At 39.3% G+C, this 17,371-nt stretch overlaps 2 protein-coding genes across 7 annotated transcripts in view; both read right to left on the bottom strand.

Moving 5' to 3' along the window:
- The window catches only part of SLC12A6 (solute carrier family 12 member 6), an 87,577-nt gene extending 76,348 nt beyond the window's left edge, over positions 1-11,229 (bottom strand). For 3 of the 6 annotated variants that reach the window (XM_029237025.1, XM_029237028.1, XM_029237024.1), the window contains exons 1-2: positions 11,165-11,229; positions 10,766-11,052 (exon numbers count right to left, since the gene is read on the bottom strand). In XM_029237025.1, coding sequence (XP_029092858.1) covers positions 10,766-11,036 — 271 coding nt within the window. In that variant the 5' untranslated portion in view covers positions 11,037-11,052; positions 11,165-11,229. Of the gene's footprint in view, positions 1-10,765; positions 11,053-11,164 lie in introns of those variants that run through there. The other 3 variants (XM_029237030.1, XM_029237031.1, XM_029237026.1) reach the window with 2 other exon arrangements.
- A 4,419-nt stretch (positions 11,230-15,648) lies between these two features.
- On the bottom strand, positions 15,649-16,447 carry NOP10 (NOP10 ribonucleoprotein). The gene is made up of 2 exons (XM_029236417.1): positions 16,340-16,447; positions 15,649-16,039 (listed from the first exon to the last, which is right to left on the bottom strand). Exons 1-2 carry the CDS (start codon positions 16,418-16,420, stop codon positions 15,899-15,901), a joined length of 222 nt encoding a protein of 73 aa, XP_029092250.1. The 5' UTR covers positions 16,421-16,447; the 3' UTR covers positions 15,649-15,898.
- Between the last annotated feature and the right edge of the window lie 924 nt (positions 16,448-17,371).

A 17,371-nucleotide genomic window follows, 5' to 3' on the forward strand; every position in this document is an offset into this window, starting at 1 on the left:
AAGCATGCCCATTCTTTAAAAGAATGTGTCTACTTTGGGTAATATTTTGAAAGTACAATTTACCATTCTACACTATTCTATTATTAATTTTTAATCATGGCTAACAATTTAATTTTTCATCATGGCTAACAATTCATGATAACCAGCATTTTATTTTATTCAACCCATTTATTAAAAAAATGAAGACAAACTAGGTTCAGTGAAAAGACTGAAACAAGGGAAAGTCAGTGGGAAATTATTTTCGACATAAGGATTCTCTATCAGTTTTTAATATTTTGTTATATGCCATCACTAAAAACCATTCAATTTTAAAGCAAATCATATATGTATTTCCTCTTGGTTTGCAGAAACTGAGAACTGTATTGTACAAAAGTTATGCAAATTATCTAGAACCACACAATCTCATTGCAAATTATCTCTGGTAAAGGACTATTTTTCTCTAAATTTCCAGTTCTTTGTGGGCTAAAAATTTTGAAAAAAAACCCAATAATAATAAAAATTACTAGAAAATGAAAAATATACAAAACACAAATTCCAATTTTTATTATTAGATTCAATAGACATAAACCTGCTTTAACAAACTGCTATGCAAGTTTCTAAAAACTCTGAATTTCTGAACTCATCTCCTCACAGACATAATAAATAGCTCATGGTCCAGCACCGTCTGCGTACAACACTCTGAATGGCTCTGTTAGAGAATGATCTAAACATTCTGCTAGAAGAGAATGAGCAGTTCATTACCTAAATTTAGAGATATAGTTGGAGCCTGAAAAGTATACAGATTCTCATTATGTATATACAGATTTCCTATTTACCGTACTCAGCAAAACCTTTTTCTCCTTCAGACACTGGGACAGTAAATATTAATTTAAAATATAAAAATGATCACAAACTAAATCTTGCCTTACTATGCAGACAATTATAAAAAGACTTAAATGAATCAATTACTTTGATGAGGACCAACTATCATGGATAGTAAGGACTTAAAACTTCTAAATCTCAAAATTACATAAAATTGTCTATGAATAGATTTTTATAAAATGGCATGAATGATGAATAATGTATTTTGGGACTAACGACTGAAAGACAGTAAATACATAAAAGACATTATTTTCTGATGGATTCGTAATATTGTAGGGTAAGGATGACAAAGAGTTCTCCAAATCAAAACGTCAGAAAAATCTATTCTTTACTGAGGCTGAAGGAATCATGCATTTATTCAATATATATTTGAGTGTTCACTATGTGCCAGGAAACAGGAATACAATGGAGAACAAGACACTGCTCCTGCCCTCAAGAAGTTCGCAGTCTTATTATCCAATTAACTACACAATAAAAGGCAATATAAAACAATATACTGTAATACAGTATAAGCATAGAAAGAATCTTGAGAGCACAACACAGCACTACCTTGCCCAGTTACTTCTACAGGGACCTAAAGTTGTGAGTCTTCACTAGAGGAAAGAATGTAGTAGGATAGTTGATGGCTAGCTAATTTGCTAGCTACGCCTTCCATTTTGGCTACTGAGCCAAATTCTAAAGAAGACATTATCAAAAGCCTCTGAGTACTTAGAGCCCTCTGCTTCTACTGTTAACTTTTTCACAATATTGCAATTCCCTGTATAAGACTGCTCACCTCAATGTCATCATACCCTAGGTATGATAGGACCCAAGAATCACCAACCAGAGGTAGCACTGGCAGCTACTAACATGGACTACTCAGTAACTCAGAATCTCATTTCTGATGTATGACATTTCATTCTTTTACTATGAAATACACTATATGGGCTTCTAGTCAAGGCTACCAATACTGTATAGAAAATTAAACTGATGTTAAGCCCCATACTGTCAAAACTTAGGACATATTTCTAAAAAATGTAAAGAAAGGAAAATGAAAACATAATTTGAAACAAAATTTCCTTGTTAATTTTCACCTCAGAGAACAAGTGTTTTTATAAGTTATTGCTTCCTTCCTCCCCTGAAACAAAACTCCATTTTAAAATAGATCTACTGAGACAAGGGTCAAAATATGAATATTCATTAACTTTAGATGGACTAATGTAACTAAATCAGTAACTGTTCATGTAATTCAGCACTATTATACTGCCCTAGTTATCTGAGATCATTTGTGTAAAAGACAGTAAAATACACATTGTTAGGCCAGATTTCTTGTTAGGAACACAGAACCTTAAGTTATTCTGGAAACATGTCCTTTTACTACTTTTTTAGAAAAACCATTTCCTTTCATGCCCCTAATCCCAGGCAAAATAATTGCAAAAATGTACCCAGAAGATAAAGACTGCATTTCCTTATGCTTGCTCTATTATACATTTGAAGCTGAATAAATGTTTCAACAGAGCCAGCCACCATTAGCAGAGGAAGTGTAATGACAATAATACTGGTGTTAGAATCACAAACACTGGGTTCAAATCACTATTCTTCAATTTATTACTTGTATGACCCTGGGCAGGTTACTTAACCTTATCAGCTTCAGCTTCTTCCTGGAGAAGAAATCCACCTTAGCTCAGAAGAAAATGACTTTTTTTTTTTAAATGAAAAAGTATCAGAACTGATGATTTTTCAGCAAAGGAAAGAATTAACCTCATCTAATAGGAAAGCCTGTTCTCTATTTCCTATTAATTCCTAAAATTTTATTTGGAAATTAGAACACTGCTAAATTAGAAAAAAAATAAATCAGGGGGCTTCCCTGCTGGCGCAGTGGGTGGGAATCTGCCTGCCAATGCAGGGGACACGGGTTCGATCCCTGGCCTGGGAAGATTCCCACATGCCGCGGAGCAACTAAGCCCGTGTGCCACAACTACTGAGCCCGCGCGCCTAGAGCCGGTGCTCTGCAACAAGTGAAGCCACGACAATGAGAAGCCCGCACACCACTCGCTGCAACTAGAGAAAGCCGGCACACAGAACAAAGACCCAACACAGCCAAAAATAAAAACAAATAAATAAATAAATTTATTTAAAAAAATAAAAAGCAGAATTTTTTACATGCACCTTGGGATGTAAATTAACTGTTGTGAAAATAAGTATTATTTCTGGATATAAAAAAACGAGCTTAAATATTAAAAGCAAATGCTCTCAAAATAAAGATAAATTTCAGTTGATTCAATTATCATAGCTCCTCGAAGTGAAAATGTACATGTGTATACAAGAGTTTTAAACTTCTTAGTGTTTTCTTTTTGTAAAATTAGCAATATGAAAAATGAATACCCTTACCCCAAAAGGGAAAACAGCCTTGTCTGGTAAAATGGAAGAAATTTAGGCGTCACTTTGCCAAAAATTAAAGCTATCTACCAAATGGTTCCAACTGTAAACAGATGAATGCTATCAACTGAATATCTTGCACGGATTTCTCAAGGCCATATGAAATGTAATAAGGCTTAGCAATGCAGTAACAAAAATATAAAGCAGAAGACTGAAACCCAGCTCTCAGTTAAAATAATACGAAATTTTAAAAAGAAAAAAACTAAAAACTAAAGTTAGGATTAAGACCGAAGTATACCTGCCATTTCCTAACAACTTAATACAGCTTTTGTTTTCTATTTCTGTCCTTTCCAAGTACAAAAACTTAAATTTTAAGGAAAAACAAAAAAAAGTTTTAGACCTTACATTTTTTCAGTTAAAACATCCAGTGGTAATTTCAAATTTTCAAGTTTTGCATAGCCTCTCAGATTGACTTATTAATTGTACAATATTGCTTTGATTCTGAAATCTTGTTAACTGTGAATTCCACCCGTGATTTAACAGTAGCTTAAAATTCTTCAAAAGTAAAATGCACTTGAATATCAGAAATGTTAAAAATATGACAAATGTACACCTTAGAACTGAGCAAATATGGTAATAATATTTCCTATTAATCAACTATTAAACTTCTGCAGTTAAAGCAAGGTGCTGTGTGTGTGTGTGGTATTGTATGTTCTTCAGTCTTGTGCTCATATCTTTATACATAATTGCAGGGATTCTACAAAGTACACCAAAGCATTAATAACAGGGTTTTAATGGGGAATATCTTCTTGGTTTTCCATATACTTATAAAATTTCATTAAAATAATACATTGTTTTACACAATCATAAAATAAAATGCTTTCATGATTCCTACAATACGGCTCTCCAAATTTTCATACCTACGGCTAAGAAACACATCACCAAGAATTTAAACACATAAAATCTGCACTATTCTGAGTCAACAAGCCCACCAGGTGCAGCTGTGCAGATTACATCAGGCCAAAAGGGCAAGAGGGTTGGGGGAACTGAAATCCAGTTTGCCCTTCTCCAGTGAAGCTTGCAAGGGGTCTGGCTAGTCCAGAAGTATTTATTACGCAGAGGAGGCAAAAGGAGCACCACGATTCAAAAGTTTACAGCAAATATCGTCCTTCTAGGTCAGTACAAACTGCCTTAAACGTCAGTATTAGAAACATTCCCCTTATTCTAAGAGACTTAACATTAGAAAAGCATGACTTTTTATAAGATTCTTAGGTACCCAGGAGTGTCCTCTTCCTTCTTTTCCATTCCAGTACAGGTAATATCAAAGCAAAGTTTATGAGAATCTGGAATCAAGAAACATGCCTCTGACAGGAAAAGAATGAGGCCCCTCATGGAAAGAATTAGTGAGGATATAGAAGAGACCACCCAAGATAAAAGACAATAAGTTGAAGCAATCACTCTTCCAATCACTAATATTTAATCAAATATCTAGAGTATTCTAGGACAGAATCTATAAAAGAAAGTCCTTTCTATTAAAGTAGCTTTCTGGGGCTTCCCTGGTGGCGCAGTGGTTAAGAATCCACCTGCCAATGCAGGGAACACGGGTTCGAGCCCCGGTCCGAGAAGATCCCACATGCCGCGGAGCAACTAAGTCCGTGCGCCACAACTACTGAGCCTGCGCTCTAGAGCCCGCGAGCCACAACTACTGCTTCAGGCTTCTACTACTGCTTCGGGCTTCCCGCGCGCCTAGAGCCCATGCTCTGCAACAAGAGAAGCCACCGCAATGAGAAGCCCGCGCACCGCAACGAAGAGTAGCCCCTGCTCGCTGCAATCAGGGAAAGCCGGCGCGCAGCAACAAAGACCCAATGCAGCCAAAAATTAATAAATAAATAAAATTAATTTAAATAAATAAATAAAGTAACTTTCTGGGTTGCAGTCCAACCTTTTAAAAGCTTGTATTACAGATATTTTCAAATATACACAAAATCAGAGAAAACAGTAAAATGAATCCTCATTAATCCAATTCAACCAATTATAAATGTTTGCCAATCGTATCTATCTCTCCTCAACTGTTTTGTGGCGTGGGGGGAGGGAGGGTGGAGTACACTTCGTTTCACCTGTAAATATGTCAACATGTATCTCTACAGATAAGGGCTTTATATTACCACAATGTCATAAATGTACCTAAGAAAATTCACAATAATTCCTTGGTATTTTTTAACACCAAGTACGTGGTCAAATTTCCCTGATTTTCTCAAAAGTGGCTTTTTACAGTTGCTTTGTTCACATCTGGATCCAAAGAAAGTCCACACATTGCATTTGGTTGATCAGCTTTTTATCTGTAACAGCTCCCCCACCCCCACCCCTTTGCTCTCTCCTCCACTCCATGCCATTTATTTGTTGAAAAGTCTAGTTATTCAATAAAATTTCCCACATTCTGGATTTAGCTGATTGCTACTTGTGGTGTAAAGTAGTATATTATAAAGTTTAATCATTGGCTTTGCAGTATGGAGGAGAGGGGGAAAAAACAGATGTGGTCTGTAACCAAAACGTTTCACACAAGTGCTACTTGTCTTTAAAAAAAAGTGGGGGGAGGAATCGAGCTTGGAAAAAAAAAATCTATCAGAGGATGCTATCAGGAAAGCTAAGAAGGTGCTAAATCCATGTGTTTTTACAAAACTATCCATTTTACTATGTTACACAATGTTAGTTACAGCTCTCTGTTAGTGTGTCAAAGTGAAATGGTAGTATTCAATAACCATATAATATGAAAGGTATATTTAAAAGAAAGGTAATAGTCACCTGCAATTGGCAATACAATGTAATTCACTTATTTTTGCTTGGGGCAAAAAACTAGAATTTTTTTCCAAAAGTATAAAAAGATTGCTTGGTACTTTGAAACATGCTCTTATGAAAAATAAAAAGATAGCTTTGCAACATTATTCTGATTCTTAGTCAAACGTTATTTAACCCTAGCATGAGAGATTGATGTGACCTACGAATAACACACAGAATTGGTAGACCAGCAGAGTGGGCTAAACGTCCATGTGTAATATAATGGCACCAAGTGCAGATAAACACTCTGTAAGACCTACTGGCATTTAAGGAAAAGCCTGCTGGGCCTTGTCCACTTGGTGAACTTCTGCTTACCCTTCGCAGCCCACCTCAGGTAGGAAAGTTCTTCCCATGCATATAAGATTAATCCCTCTTCCCTTCTGAGCTATGGTCTCCAACTCTGGCTGAAGAGCTTTTAAATACTGTGGACAAAGAATGTTGCCTGCCATATCAGTGAACAAAGCATGTTGAGGCCATCGAGCCATCAGTCACTGCAGCCACCCCCAATGGAGCACCCTGAGGGAATTCAAGATGGAGAAAAACAGGATACTGGCCCTAGATAGCTAAGGCTCATCTCAAAGGAATAATTTCAATAAGTCCAGAGTCCTGCATCTTCTCATACACAGAACAGCACTAAATTCAATAACTTGAGATGTCTGGTTTTCTTTAATTAGCAGTAATCTTTTGATGTTTCCACGACTTGGTTTTTTTTTGCAAAAACTCCTGTATATCCTGGCTCCTGCCTTACATCTTCACAACAGTCCCTCAGAGCTGTATGAGAGGTTGTCTTATTGAGGGTTTAAGTCCTCAGTAAGTCTGTCAAGTAAAACGTAATTCTCAACTTTTAGGTTGTGCATTTTTTTCAGTCGACAGCATTATGCTCTTCAGGTCCCTAAGAACCTACAGCCTAACCAAGGAAGATAATATGTAAACAAACAAATAAAAAAACAAAATTCAGTGAAATAGGTGCTCTAGTAGTAGTCTGTATAAGAGATATAGGGACTTAAAGAACTGATCTGATCTATCTGGGTGTCGGGTTGAATGAGAAAAGGTTTCAGAGGTGGCTCCATGAAGGAGGGGCTTATCTAAATAATATTTGCATCTCTACCAGCTAACATCCCTCAGTAAAACTTGGTGACAGCCAGCCTCCAAGTTGGTACACTTAGAGGTCCTGACTCAACTGGCTTTTATTTTTACTCCACTTCAGAAACCCACTCCCAAGGCGGCACACTCGAACATGTTAACACTGGAACTGCCCCACCTCTGAATCCATTAACCCTAACATTCATCTATCTGATCACAGTCTTCAATCCCTCTACATCATTCACTATCACTTTTACCTCGTCAAGTCCTCCAGTCTCTCGGTGTCTCCATTTTACCTCAGTTCATCATTTTCCTTAACTATACTTTTCTACTGTATTATTCTAAAATTTGCTGTATTTTTCTTGTTTTTGTATTTTGATGTATACTTCTATTCCTGCATTTATCATACAGCATTATAATTTATATGAAAATTTGTTTGCTTTCTCTATTAGATCATAACTTTCCTTAGAAGAGTAATTGGATTCTTTTTCTCAGTCCTGCATCCTTAGCACCCAGAACAGAGCCTGGCCCATAATAATTGATCAGTAAATGTTGGTGCAAGTGTTCTTGTCATTTTCACCACTATTGCCATGAGCGCTCCAAAGGCAGAACCTATATTTTACCTGAGCATTTCCTATAGTTCCTACTGGAGTGCCTCACACACATCAGAGCCTCAGGGAGCATTTGTTGAATTGTAAGAGGTTGAAATGTTATTAGAAAATGTATAAGACATATAAAAATATGTTCTCTTCTCTATTTTGGTATTATTATTTTAACAATCATTTAAGTTAACCAAATGGTTATGAGGCAAATGTAAACAATGTTCATCATGGCAGAGGCAAAATGATGTAATGGAAAGCCCTGGACAGAAGTCAGGAGGCCTGCATTTCAGTCTTGGCTCTGCCACTCATGATCTACAAATAACTATCTCTGTAAGCCTTAGTTTCCTCATTTATTAAAATGGGCTTTGACCAGAATTTGATTCTTGATCATCTGAGGTTCCCTAACTAACATGCTATGGCTCATAAAATTTTTTAAATTACAAAAGTGAAACACTCTCAATATAAAAGATTGTACATGCCCTACTGAATTGTTTAGATAAAGGAAAATTCCCACTCTCCACCCTATTTTCATAACTGTCCAGAGGTATCCACTCTCAGCAGTTCCTTCTGTACCTTTAAGGCATTCTTCATGCATAAGCAAGTACAGTGCTAAGATCGCTGATTTTACTTACCAACTGGACAGTCCCATAAGTTCTAATGGAACCTTGACAAAATGAAAAAGAACTATAAACACTTTGATAGCAGAAAGATAATTACTACTCAAAAGGCCAACAGTAGAAAAAAATTAAAACACAGATAGAAATAAATATTTAAAATTTCGTGTGTCACCCCACCTTGGTTGTGCAATGTAATGTGAATAAAATGTATATGACACAATAAGAAACTTAAGGTGGGAAGAAATGTGGGAGGCATGGGAATTGTGGGGAAAGGAGAGAGAATGATACAAATGTCGCAACCACTGAAGGATGTAAAAAGGGTCCCCCCACCAAAAAAAAAAAATCACAAAATTCTAAATAGTAAAATAGTAAACACAATTCTGAAATACATTATGAACTTAAGGATAGAGTCCACTGTAGAAGAGGAAGTAGTTGTTTTCCTATACTAAATCCAACCCAGAGACAAATGTAGATTAACACGTCCTTGATTTTCTTGACAACAGCATTTGTCAAGGGTATCTGCATATTACAAAGCCAAAGGTGAAATAATTACATTTCTAACAAGTTCCCTCTGATGATGTGGAAAATATATCACAGGATGATCATCATAAGAAATTTTTTAAAAGACAATAAGAGAAAAATAGGTCATTGGGAAAGTAGGAAACTTGATTCCCAAGAATACTCTAGGGAAAAGTGCGATCTAATGGCTGGATTGTTAATTTCCCTTTCTCTAGTACCAGAGACTATTTAAACATTAAGGAAGATGTTAGGTAGAGAACCAAGCTTTAACTTCTGTACCCAGCTAAACGAGATAGATTTTACCTACACACGTCCCCAGTTTTCCCTTATGGTGTAAAGTAATACCACTCTAGACCTTAAAGAATGCTTATAGATAAGGACAGAAGCCTGGACAAAGATCCCGTTTCTGCAAGGCTAACTAACACATTACTGAAATAAGTCCACTTTTAAAAACAGAATAAAAATACAATTCCATAATATATAAGTCACAAACCCAACAACATTTAACTATAAATTACCTAATGACAATTACAGCATTAAAAAAATTAACACTTACAGTCTTATCTGGTATTTTTACAACCTAAATAGAGTATGATGTGTAAAAACTAAAACTACAATTTAGAATTAATTTGTAAGAAGAGAAAATGATGAATTATTTTTTATTCCATAATGTAATTTTAACACCATGGTACCTAGTGTAAAGTCTGCCAAGAAGTTGAAAATTGTTAAAAGTCCAAGAATCGACCTGTAATGTCTTCATAAAAAAAAAGATTAGTCAAGGATAAGTGAATTCCAGGACTATAAACTTTACCAAATCTACCTTGTCTCCAGACATTAAAAAACAGAAATAAGGAACTAAAATCATTCTGGTTTCCTGCACCCTTTAGGTTAGGAGGAACAATATTTCCTGACACCGGAAAATGGCAATTCAGTGGCTGAAGCTACGGTTTTCAAATGTGGGTAGAATATCATTGTAAGAACCTTGAAGATTCTTAAGAGAAGTTTTCATTACCTGACAGATCTACACTAGTTAGAACATAGCATAAAACTAAATATATAAAGCAGTACGGCACTTCTCAAACTTTTCTACTTCAGAGTCCGAAAAATGTTATGACCTCTCTGTTTTATCTCATCACCTCTTTCTCACTAAACCCAATGAAAACCTCCAAGCCCGCAGACACAAATTGGTTTAGGAAGCTGAACATCTGCAGTGGTCAATATAAGTCAGAAGTAGCTTGTGTGCTACTTCCTGACTACAAAGTCTCAGCACTCAGTACATTCCATCTAAACTTCAAAGTGAGGAAATTATGTGGGAATCAGAAATCTCCATTTGACAGGATAGCCCCCTCAGATCTACCCAGCCTCACCCTGAGTGAGCTGTGCTACTCGAACCACTGTCTCTGTAAAATATAATTTTTTAAAAAGAATTTTGTGATACAGTATCTGAAGTCTTTACAGGAAAGCCAGTAACTAAGATATGATCAATAACTACTCATAACTGGCCTTAAAAGCAAACTGTAACAGTTGGAACCCCAAAGACAACTCTCCACTAAATTTTACAATTCAGGATTCTCCATGCTGGAAAATTGTTAAATTCTTTGATATTCATCCTTAACCAAAATACCCATTTCAATTCTAAGAATACAAGAATGAGGAAGTCAAAACATACATCTACTTTCCTTCTTGTCATATACCTTTGCACACGCCAAATTACTATTGCAGAGATCCACTATGCTAACCATTATTCCAAAGGGTTCCTAAGCATCTCAAAAAGAGGTACCTTGGTTCCTGATGATTATTCTATAATGGAAAAATGATTTCCCAGTATATTGTCATCCTGGACAAATAAGCCAGTAATGGAAATATTTTGTTGTCTGTGTTTCTACTTACCCTCAGTAACATCCTGGGGGTTAGAAGTCCGGTCACTAGCTGGATCCAGTGCAACAGTCGCCAGTGAACTGGTGGCTCCAGACATCTCACTTATAGGCTCACTACGGCTTGTTTCAGGTACACTTTCCCGGGAGCTAAATCTTACCCGGGAACTGGATCGAGAACTGAGGTCCGGGCTGGTGTCTGACAAACCCGGAATGTCATCGATCTTTGTTGGTGTCACCATGAACCGAACTGAAGCCATCTTGGTGGTGTTTTCTGAAGGATGCATTTTTCTTTTTCTTTTCCTTTATAAGGACAAAGAAAAAAGAAAAAACCCTGCAAAACCCTTCCTCCTATGCTAGCAATTTTGGTTGCAAAAATAGAAAAGATAACTTAAAAAAAAAAACTCTCAATTACCTTGATTTACACCACACAAAAAGCCACTATATATAAGAATCCTTCTACTCAGAATTCAAGCCGCCTGTCCTAAAAACTGCACTACCAGCAACTGAAAAATATTTAAGGAAAAAAAAAAAAGACAAACGATGACAATCTCGTGTAACTTCGTTCCTTCAGAATGAAGAGCTATCTTAGTCATCTCCCCTGGTCCAGGGATGCGGGCAGACAGCCATGGTCTCAGAGAAGCAGGTGACGAAGCCTTTCTCTCCTCGACCTTAAGGTTTCTGCCGAGGTAGTTAGTCCCTTATCTGTAAATGTCCCACGACTAGATGAGCAAAGTGCGCAGAGGCCCACCCTTATCAGGCGAATATAGACAGTATAGATCAGATTGCGAAACGGGGTACACCCGACCACCTGTTGTGTATCAGGTGAATACCCCACAGGTCTGGCTGGGAGGAGATGTGTGTAGAGCCACCCGATGTTTTTGAGGCCGATAATCCACTTGGGTCTGGTGGGAGAGGTGAGCATGCATAACGGGAAAAATATCGCACACTATGGATGGAGGAGAATGAGACAAGGGTGAGGAGAGGAGGTTGCAGGGGCAAAGCGGATTCCTGCCTCCGAGAGGTCTGCGGGGGTGGCCCTCCCGCTCTTCTGGCAGAAAGGTCCCTGGGATCTGGGAGGAGGCGGCTAGCGGATCGAGACTCCGCGGACAGCAGTTCAGGGTCGTGGCAGGTAGCTGCTAGTCCATCGAGCCCCCGATCGGTTTGCTGGGTTTCTCCTGCGTGTGACAGGACGAGCCACCCCTTTGCCGGAGACGCTTTCCTCCCCTACCAGGGCCCCGGCGCAAGGTCAGCCCCTTCGCTGTTCTTCCTTCGGGCCCTAACAGAAGAGGAGACGGCCTCGCAGGCTGGCCCTGGCTGAGCAGGAGGGAGCGGCGAGGATGAGGGTAGGAGGAGGTCGCAGGTGCGGGATCCCGGCGCCAGCTGATTCGGATGCGCGCGCAGCTGTTGTTTACCAGCGGGTAACTGTTTCCGAGCCGCGGCGGGCGCCGGAGGGCTCGGGCTGCCGGGGAGGGAGCCTCCTCCCCGGTCAGATGCCAGAGCAGCAGTTACGTGACCTCGCCGCCCCCGGGCCCGGCGGGCTGTGCCGGCGGCACCGCAGCCCCTCCCTTTCCTCCCCGCTCGTTCCTCATTCGAGGTTAACGGTCTGAAAAGAAACCTGGGGGAGCGGTCGGAGGGCGTCACAGTCCCACGAGCATCCGAAAGCCCCGCCCAGTCTCTGCAGCCCGCGAAGTGGCGGAGAGGGCTCCGCGCATGCGCTCGCCCGGGTCGCAGCGGGACTGGCGGACAAGGGGCGGGGCCGAGCGTGGGAGGCCCGGAGCATGACGGGAATTGTAGTTGGGTATGGGGTCCTGAGCTGCCTTTATCTGAGAAAACAAACGCTTTTCGCTCTTGATCCTGCTGTGTTGTGGTCCTGCTGTGTTGCACAAACTCATTCTGGAGGTAGGCGATGCCCCTCAGACCCTCAGAAACCATCTCTCTTTACTAAGAGTGTCCCTGAAAATACCACTCATAATTTCTTTAAAAATTACAAACCTCTCAATACCATATATCTCCAATATATGGTATATATTGGGTATGACCCTCATTGGAGTTTTTACGTAGTGGTCTATTATAAAGCATTGTATGCTCAAATTTATACATAGTTTGGGCTACCTGTTTTTTTCTTGTCCTTTAAAAAAGTGCTGGGTTTTTTTTACAATGTATACATCTATCAAATCATCACAGTTGTACACCTTAAATATATACAGTTTTGTCAATTTTACCTCAGTAAAACTGGAAAAAAAAATGCTGTATTCATTTTCTAGTCAGACTGAAAGCTTCATTAAAGAAAGCGTCTTTAATTTTAGACCTGGAGAAGCCATTGAGATACTTTCTCTTGACTCCATTCAGTGTTTTCCCTACTACTGCCACCAGAATATTTTTCTTAGAATGTTTATTTAAAGCATGAATAGAGGTGTTCAATAAATTTGACTCATCAATGTTTTGTTTGAAAATTATTTCCTAGAGCTTTGATCAGACATTAATTTTATTTTTTCATTGAATTACAGTTGATTTACAATGCTGTGCCAATCTCTGCTGTACAGCAAGGTGACTCAGTTATACACATAGAGACATCCTTTTTTTAATATTCTTTTCCATTATAGTTTATCACAGGATGTTGAATATAGTTCCCTGTGCTATACCACAGGACCTTGTTATTTACCCAGACATTTAAATTCAACAATCTGGGCCCTGGCTTTGTCTGGGTCCTTGCTCAGCACAAGTGGAAATGTTTAAGATCATCCCTAGTAATAGATCACAACTGTATTTAAGATGTGAGCCAGTAAATTCCCTTTTATCAAATGACACACAAAGTCCAATGTCCAGTTTAAAAGATCCAGGTAACAGAATGGAAACTAAATTCCTATTTAAAATGTAAATCTCCTCAAAGCTTGATTCTTTATAAAGCCTGTGATTATTCATTCAGCCTTACAGCTTTCTTACTTGAGGAAGGAAGAAATTTACTGAGGGATCAGTTTTCTCCTCAGGCATGCCTGCTGTTCATTCAAATCTTACAGACTTTCCCTTCATTTAAAAAAAAAATCCTGGATTTCTACAACATTGAATTTTGTTTCATACCACAGTGTATTTTCATTCACTTTATACTATACTTCTTAAGACTCTTCTCCCATTTCTGAGCACATCACACAATGTGCTCAGACCTAGGAGATCTCTTAAGGAAAAAAATTTTCGGTATATTCACACCAATTTGCCTTTCCATTACAGTCTACACAATAAGTAGCATGGAAAATGCTAATCCTTTTTTTGGTGGGGGGGTAACTTATAAAGACAGAATCACAGTCAACATTTAAAAAAAATGATAGCATTCGTTTACTGACTTTGGTTCTTTTCTTTTTTATTTTGGCCATGCCAGATCTTAGCTCCCCGACCAGGGATCGAACCTGAACCCCCCAACAGTGGAAGCTCAGAGTCCTAACCACTGGACTGCCAGGGAACTCCCCTGACTTTAGTTCTTAAAAAAACTTCCATAGCAGATACTTTTCCTAGTCATTTGCAGAATTTCTAACATTTCTTTGATCATTAACCCCTAATAGGATAGGACGACTCTTTAAAATCCCTCAGATTCTATGCTAAGAACCTTGTTCAGTGAACAGGCTAAGAAATAAAAAATTGCTTGACAGGAAATAATTATCTCATTTCACCATTCTCATAAATTTAAGTAACTGATTGAAAATCATGTCTTCTATTAACTATGACCCAAGTCTAGAGATGTTTTTTTCTCAGCAGTCAACAACTATCCTGAACTTTTCTGCCGGGACAGTCAGACATCAGAGTCCATGAGAAACATATTTACTCCTTTCCAGGGCCAGTCTTGATAAATCAAATTTGTGCTGATTTAAGTTACATCTGCTTCTGGAGTCTAGAATCTTTGATATTGTAGAAAAAGAAGATTGTATCATTGGAATGCAAACTTCACAAAGCAATTTTAAAATCAGTGGCACTAAGCAAACATTCAAATTCAATGTCAAAGGCCATGAATGAGAAGACTGGGAAATACTGACTTGATTAACTTGATAAGAAAGGAAGAAGCTAGCATTTCTTGAATGCCTATATACGATATTTTGCCTCATCATCCCTCTAATATGAAGTAATTGGATTAAAATTTTATGGGTGCTCCATAATAGAAGCTTAAGTCCTAAGAAATCTTCCAGGATTTAAAAAAAAAAAAAAAAAAATTAACCCCCAAGAGTAGTTTGAAAAACAACAAAAATCCCTGCTCGAATCCCTCATACCTCATCTTCTAAATTAAAATCCATGTAGAGTTCCACACACCAGCTAGCTACCAGAAAGAATATAAAGTTAGGTGTATGTAAGAAGAGAGAACTAAAAGCCTGGGAATATTTCCAGAGGGGCGGTAAATAAAGGCATTCCTATTCACAACGGTTGGACAAACACTGTAGGTACATTAAGCTCCACCACTGAACCCTATCAATATTAGAGTTAGAAGAGCAATTAGAAATGATGAGAAAAATGGAACTAAACAGGTTGACTTTCTCAAAGGTATTCAGAGAGGGGAGAATCCTGGTCTCCTGGCTTCCAATTCAATGCCTTTTCTCTACAATATAGCTGCTGTTATTTTTCAAGCAACTCTTCCATTTTCAGTCAGATGTCATTTCAACGGACAAAAAAATTACTTAAGTGAGCACACGGGTATTTTTCAGTGGATGCTGACAGCTGCACAGGAGTCTTTCTCAAGCTCTCTTCCCCATCCCCAGCACGCTTCTAAGACTCAAAGCACAGCACTGCTCCTGCTACAGAAGCCACCAAAGTTTCTCTTCCAAGTGGTCTTTTGTACCCCTGGGGCACTCTTCCCTCTCATCTCCCTCGTTTTCGTTTTTAAACCACTCCTTTCTTCCCACAACATACAAAATAAGAGCTCTTTCAAATCATTTTAATAACCTGGCAGTGATTCAAAGTATGCAAAGAAGATTCAAACATCTTCCCTTTAAAGGGGATGCTACAGTGATGGCCTCACCACAAGCATGATCAAAGGCAAGGATGAGACCGGATGCAAGGAGCAAGGGTCGTAGCAAGACTTCAAGGCTCACAGATGGAAGAGCTTGGTTTCAGAAAGTCTCCTGAGGGCTAGCAGGCGGCAGAAGAGACGTGAAATTTCAAGAGATCCTCAGAGGACGGGGCGCGGTTTCTGGGTCATGAGCACCTTGAAGCGTTTCTTGATGGTGACTCGGTGTCGAGAGTATTTGTCGTCTGGGGAGAACCGAGCAGGGTGGGCCGAGCAGGTCTGCTGTCCCATAGGGTCAAGCTTCTGCTCGAGGAGGAAAGAGAGAACATAATCTCAGTACTGGAGTCGTGGGAAAACCCAATCACTGGCGTCGTGAGGGAAATGGAGGCTGGGACGGGGAGGAGGCCGTGCGAAAAGGGTAAACATGAAGACAGGAGCCGCGACTGCTCAGATCAAGAAGCCACACACTCCTGCCTCTACCACGCCTGGCTTCTGGGCTTTCCGGTCCCCCCACCCACCTCGGCAACTGACGGGCTCGTCTCGACCGTTCCTCCCAACGACATTTCTCGCCATGTCCATATACAACCTGTTTCCTCCTCTCACCTTCAGCGTATAGACCCGGTCTCCTTGCTCGTTGAGGTAGTACTGGAGAAACATGACCACACAGAAGCGTGAGCTTCTCATTCAGTCTGCAGCGCCTCTTAACTGAAGGCCTCACGTGTCAATTTCCTTCCGGGATAGCCGGGAAGTCTCACTCTCAAAGCGCGCCGGGAAATGTAGTCCAGTTTATGCCTTTCTCCAGCAGGCCAGAATGGGGGCGCACTAGCGCAGGACTTGGCCGGTTGCAACCCAGTCGCAACCTTGCGGGCGGGCGTTCTAGGACACGTGGAGTGTGCCCACTGTGTGCCAGACACTTCTAGGCATTGGAGGGGGGTGGGGATGGACACAGATTGAACATTAATGAATAGAATCTTGTCTTTATCTCAAAATTCACACCCATTTCAGAGGCAATGGGTTTCTAGCACCTGGAGAAACCAGGACTCCAGGATCCAGAGCCCCTTTTACCTCAGGGAAGAAAGAAGAAGCTTTTCTTCCCTCCCCGATTTTACATCCGGTTCCCTCGCCCTATTTCAAAGTATTGGCGGCAAAGAGTGCATGATGGGTATTCAATATTCTGTACGAAGAAAGCGTGAAGTTATTTTGTGAAACTCGTGAAGTATGTTTTAGTGGTCGACACAGGATTCAAACTCAGGTCTCTACCACAAATTCAACGTTCTTTCTTATAGTGGTGAGTAGCTAATAATAGCATAATAAGATGCACCTCCTAGAGGTATTGCGAATTTTTAAAAGAACGTACAATTTCTCCTTATAGGACTCTAGTTTAAAGAAATGAAAATTGGAACCCAGATATCATTAGAAAGGTGATCATTGCCGTACTATTTATAACGGCAAAAACATTGTAACACATATTAATTTTATTAACAGAAAAACCGGAAAGCTTTATTTTTTTTTAAGCGTATAGCTTCTGTTTACTTGTAGTTGCATAAAATACCTCTGCAAGGATTCAGAAGAAATCTGGTTTCCTCTGGGATAAAGAACTCTGTTCCAGAGGAAAGGAGTGGAGGGAGACTTGCT

This window comes from Monodon monoceros, unplaced genomic scaffold (assembly GCF_005190385.1).
Source record: "Monodon monoceros isolate NGI ecotype Baffin Bay Population unplaced genomic scaffold, NGI_Narwhal_1 Super_Scaffold_21, whole genome shotgun sequence".
Taxonomy (NCBI): domain Eukaryota; kingdom Metazoa; phylum Chordata; class Mammalia; order Artiodactyla; family Monodontidae; genus Monodon; species Monodon monoceros.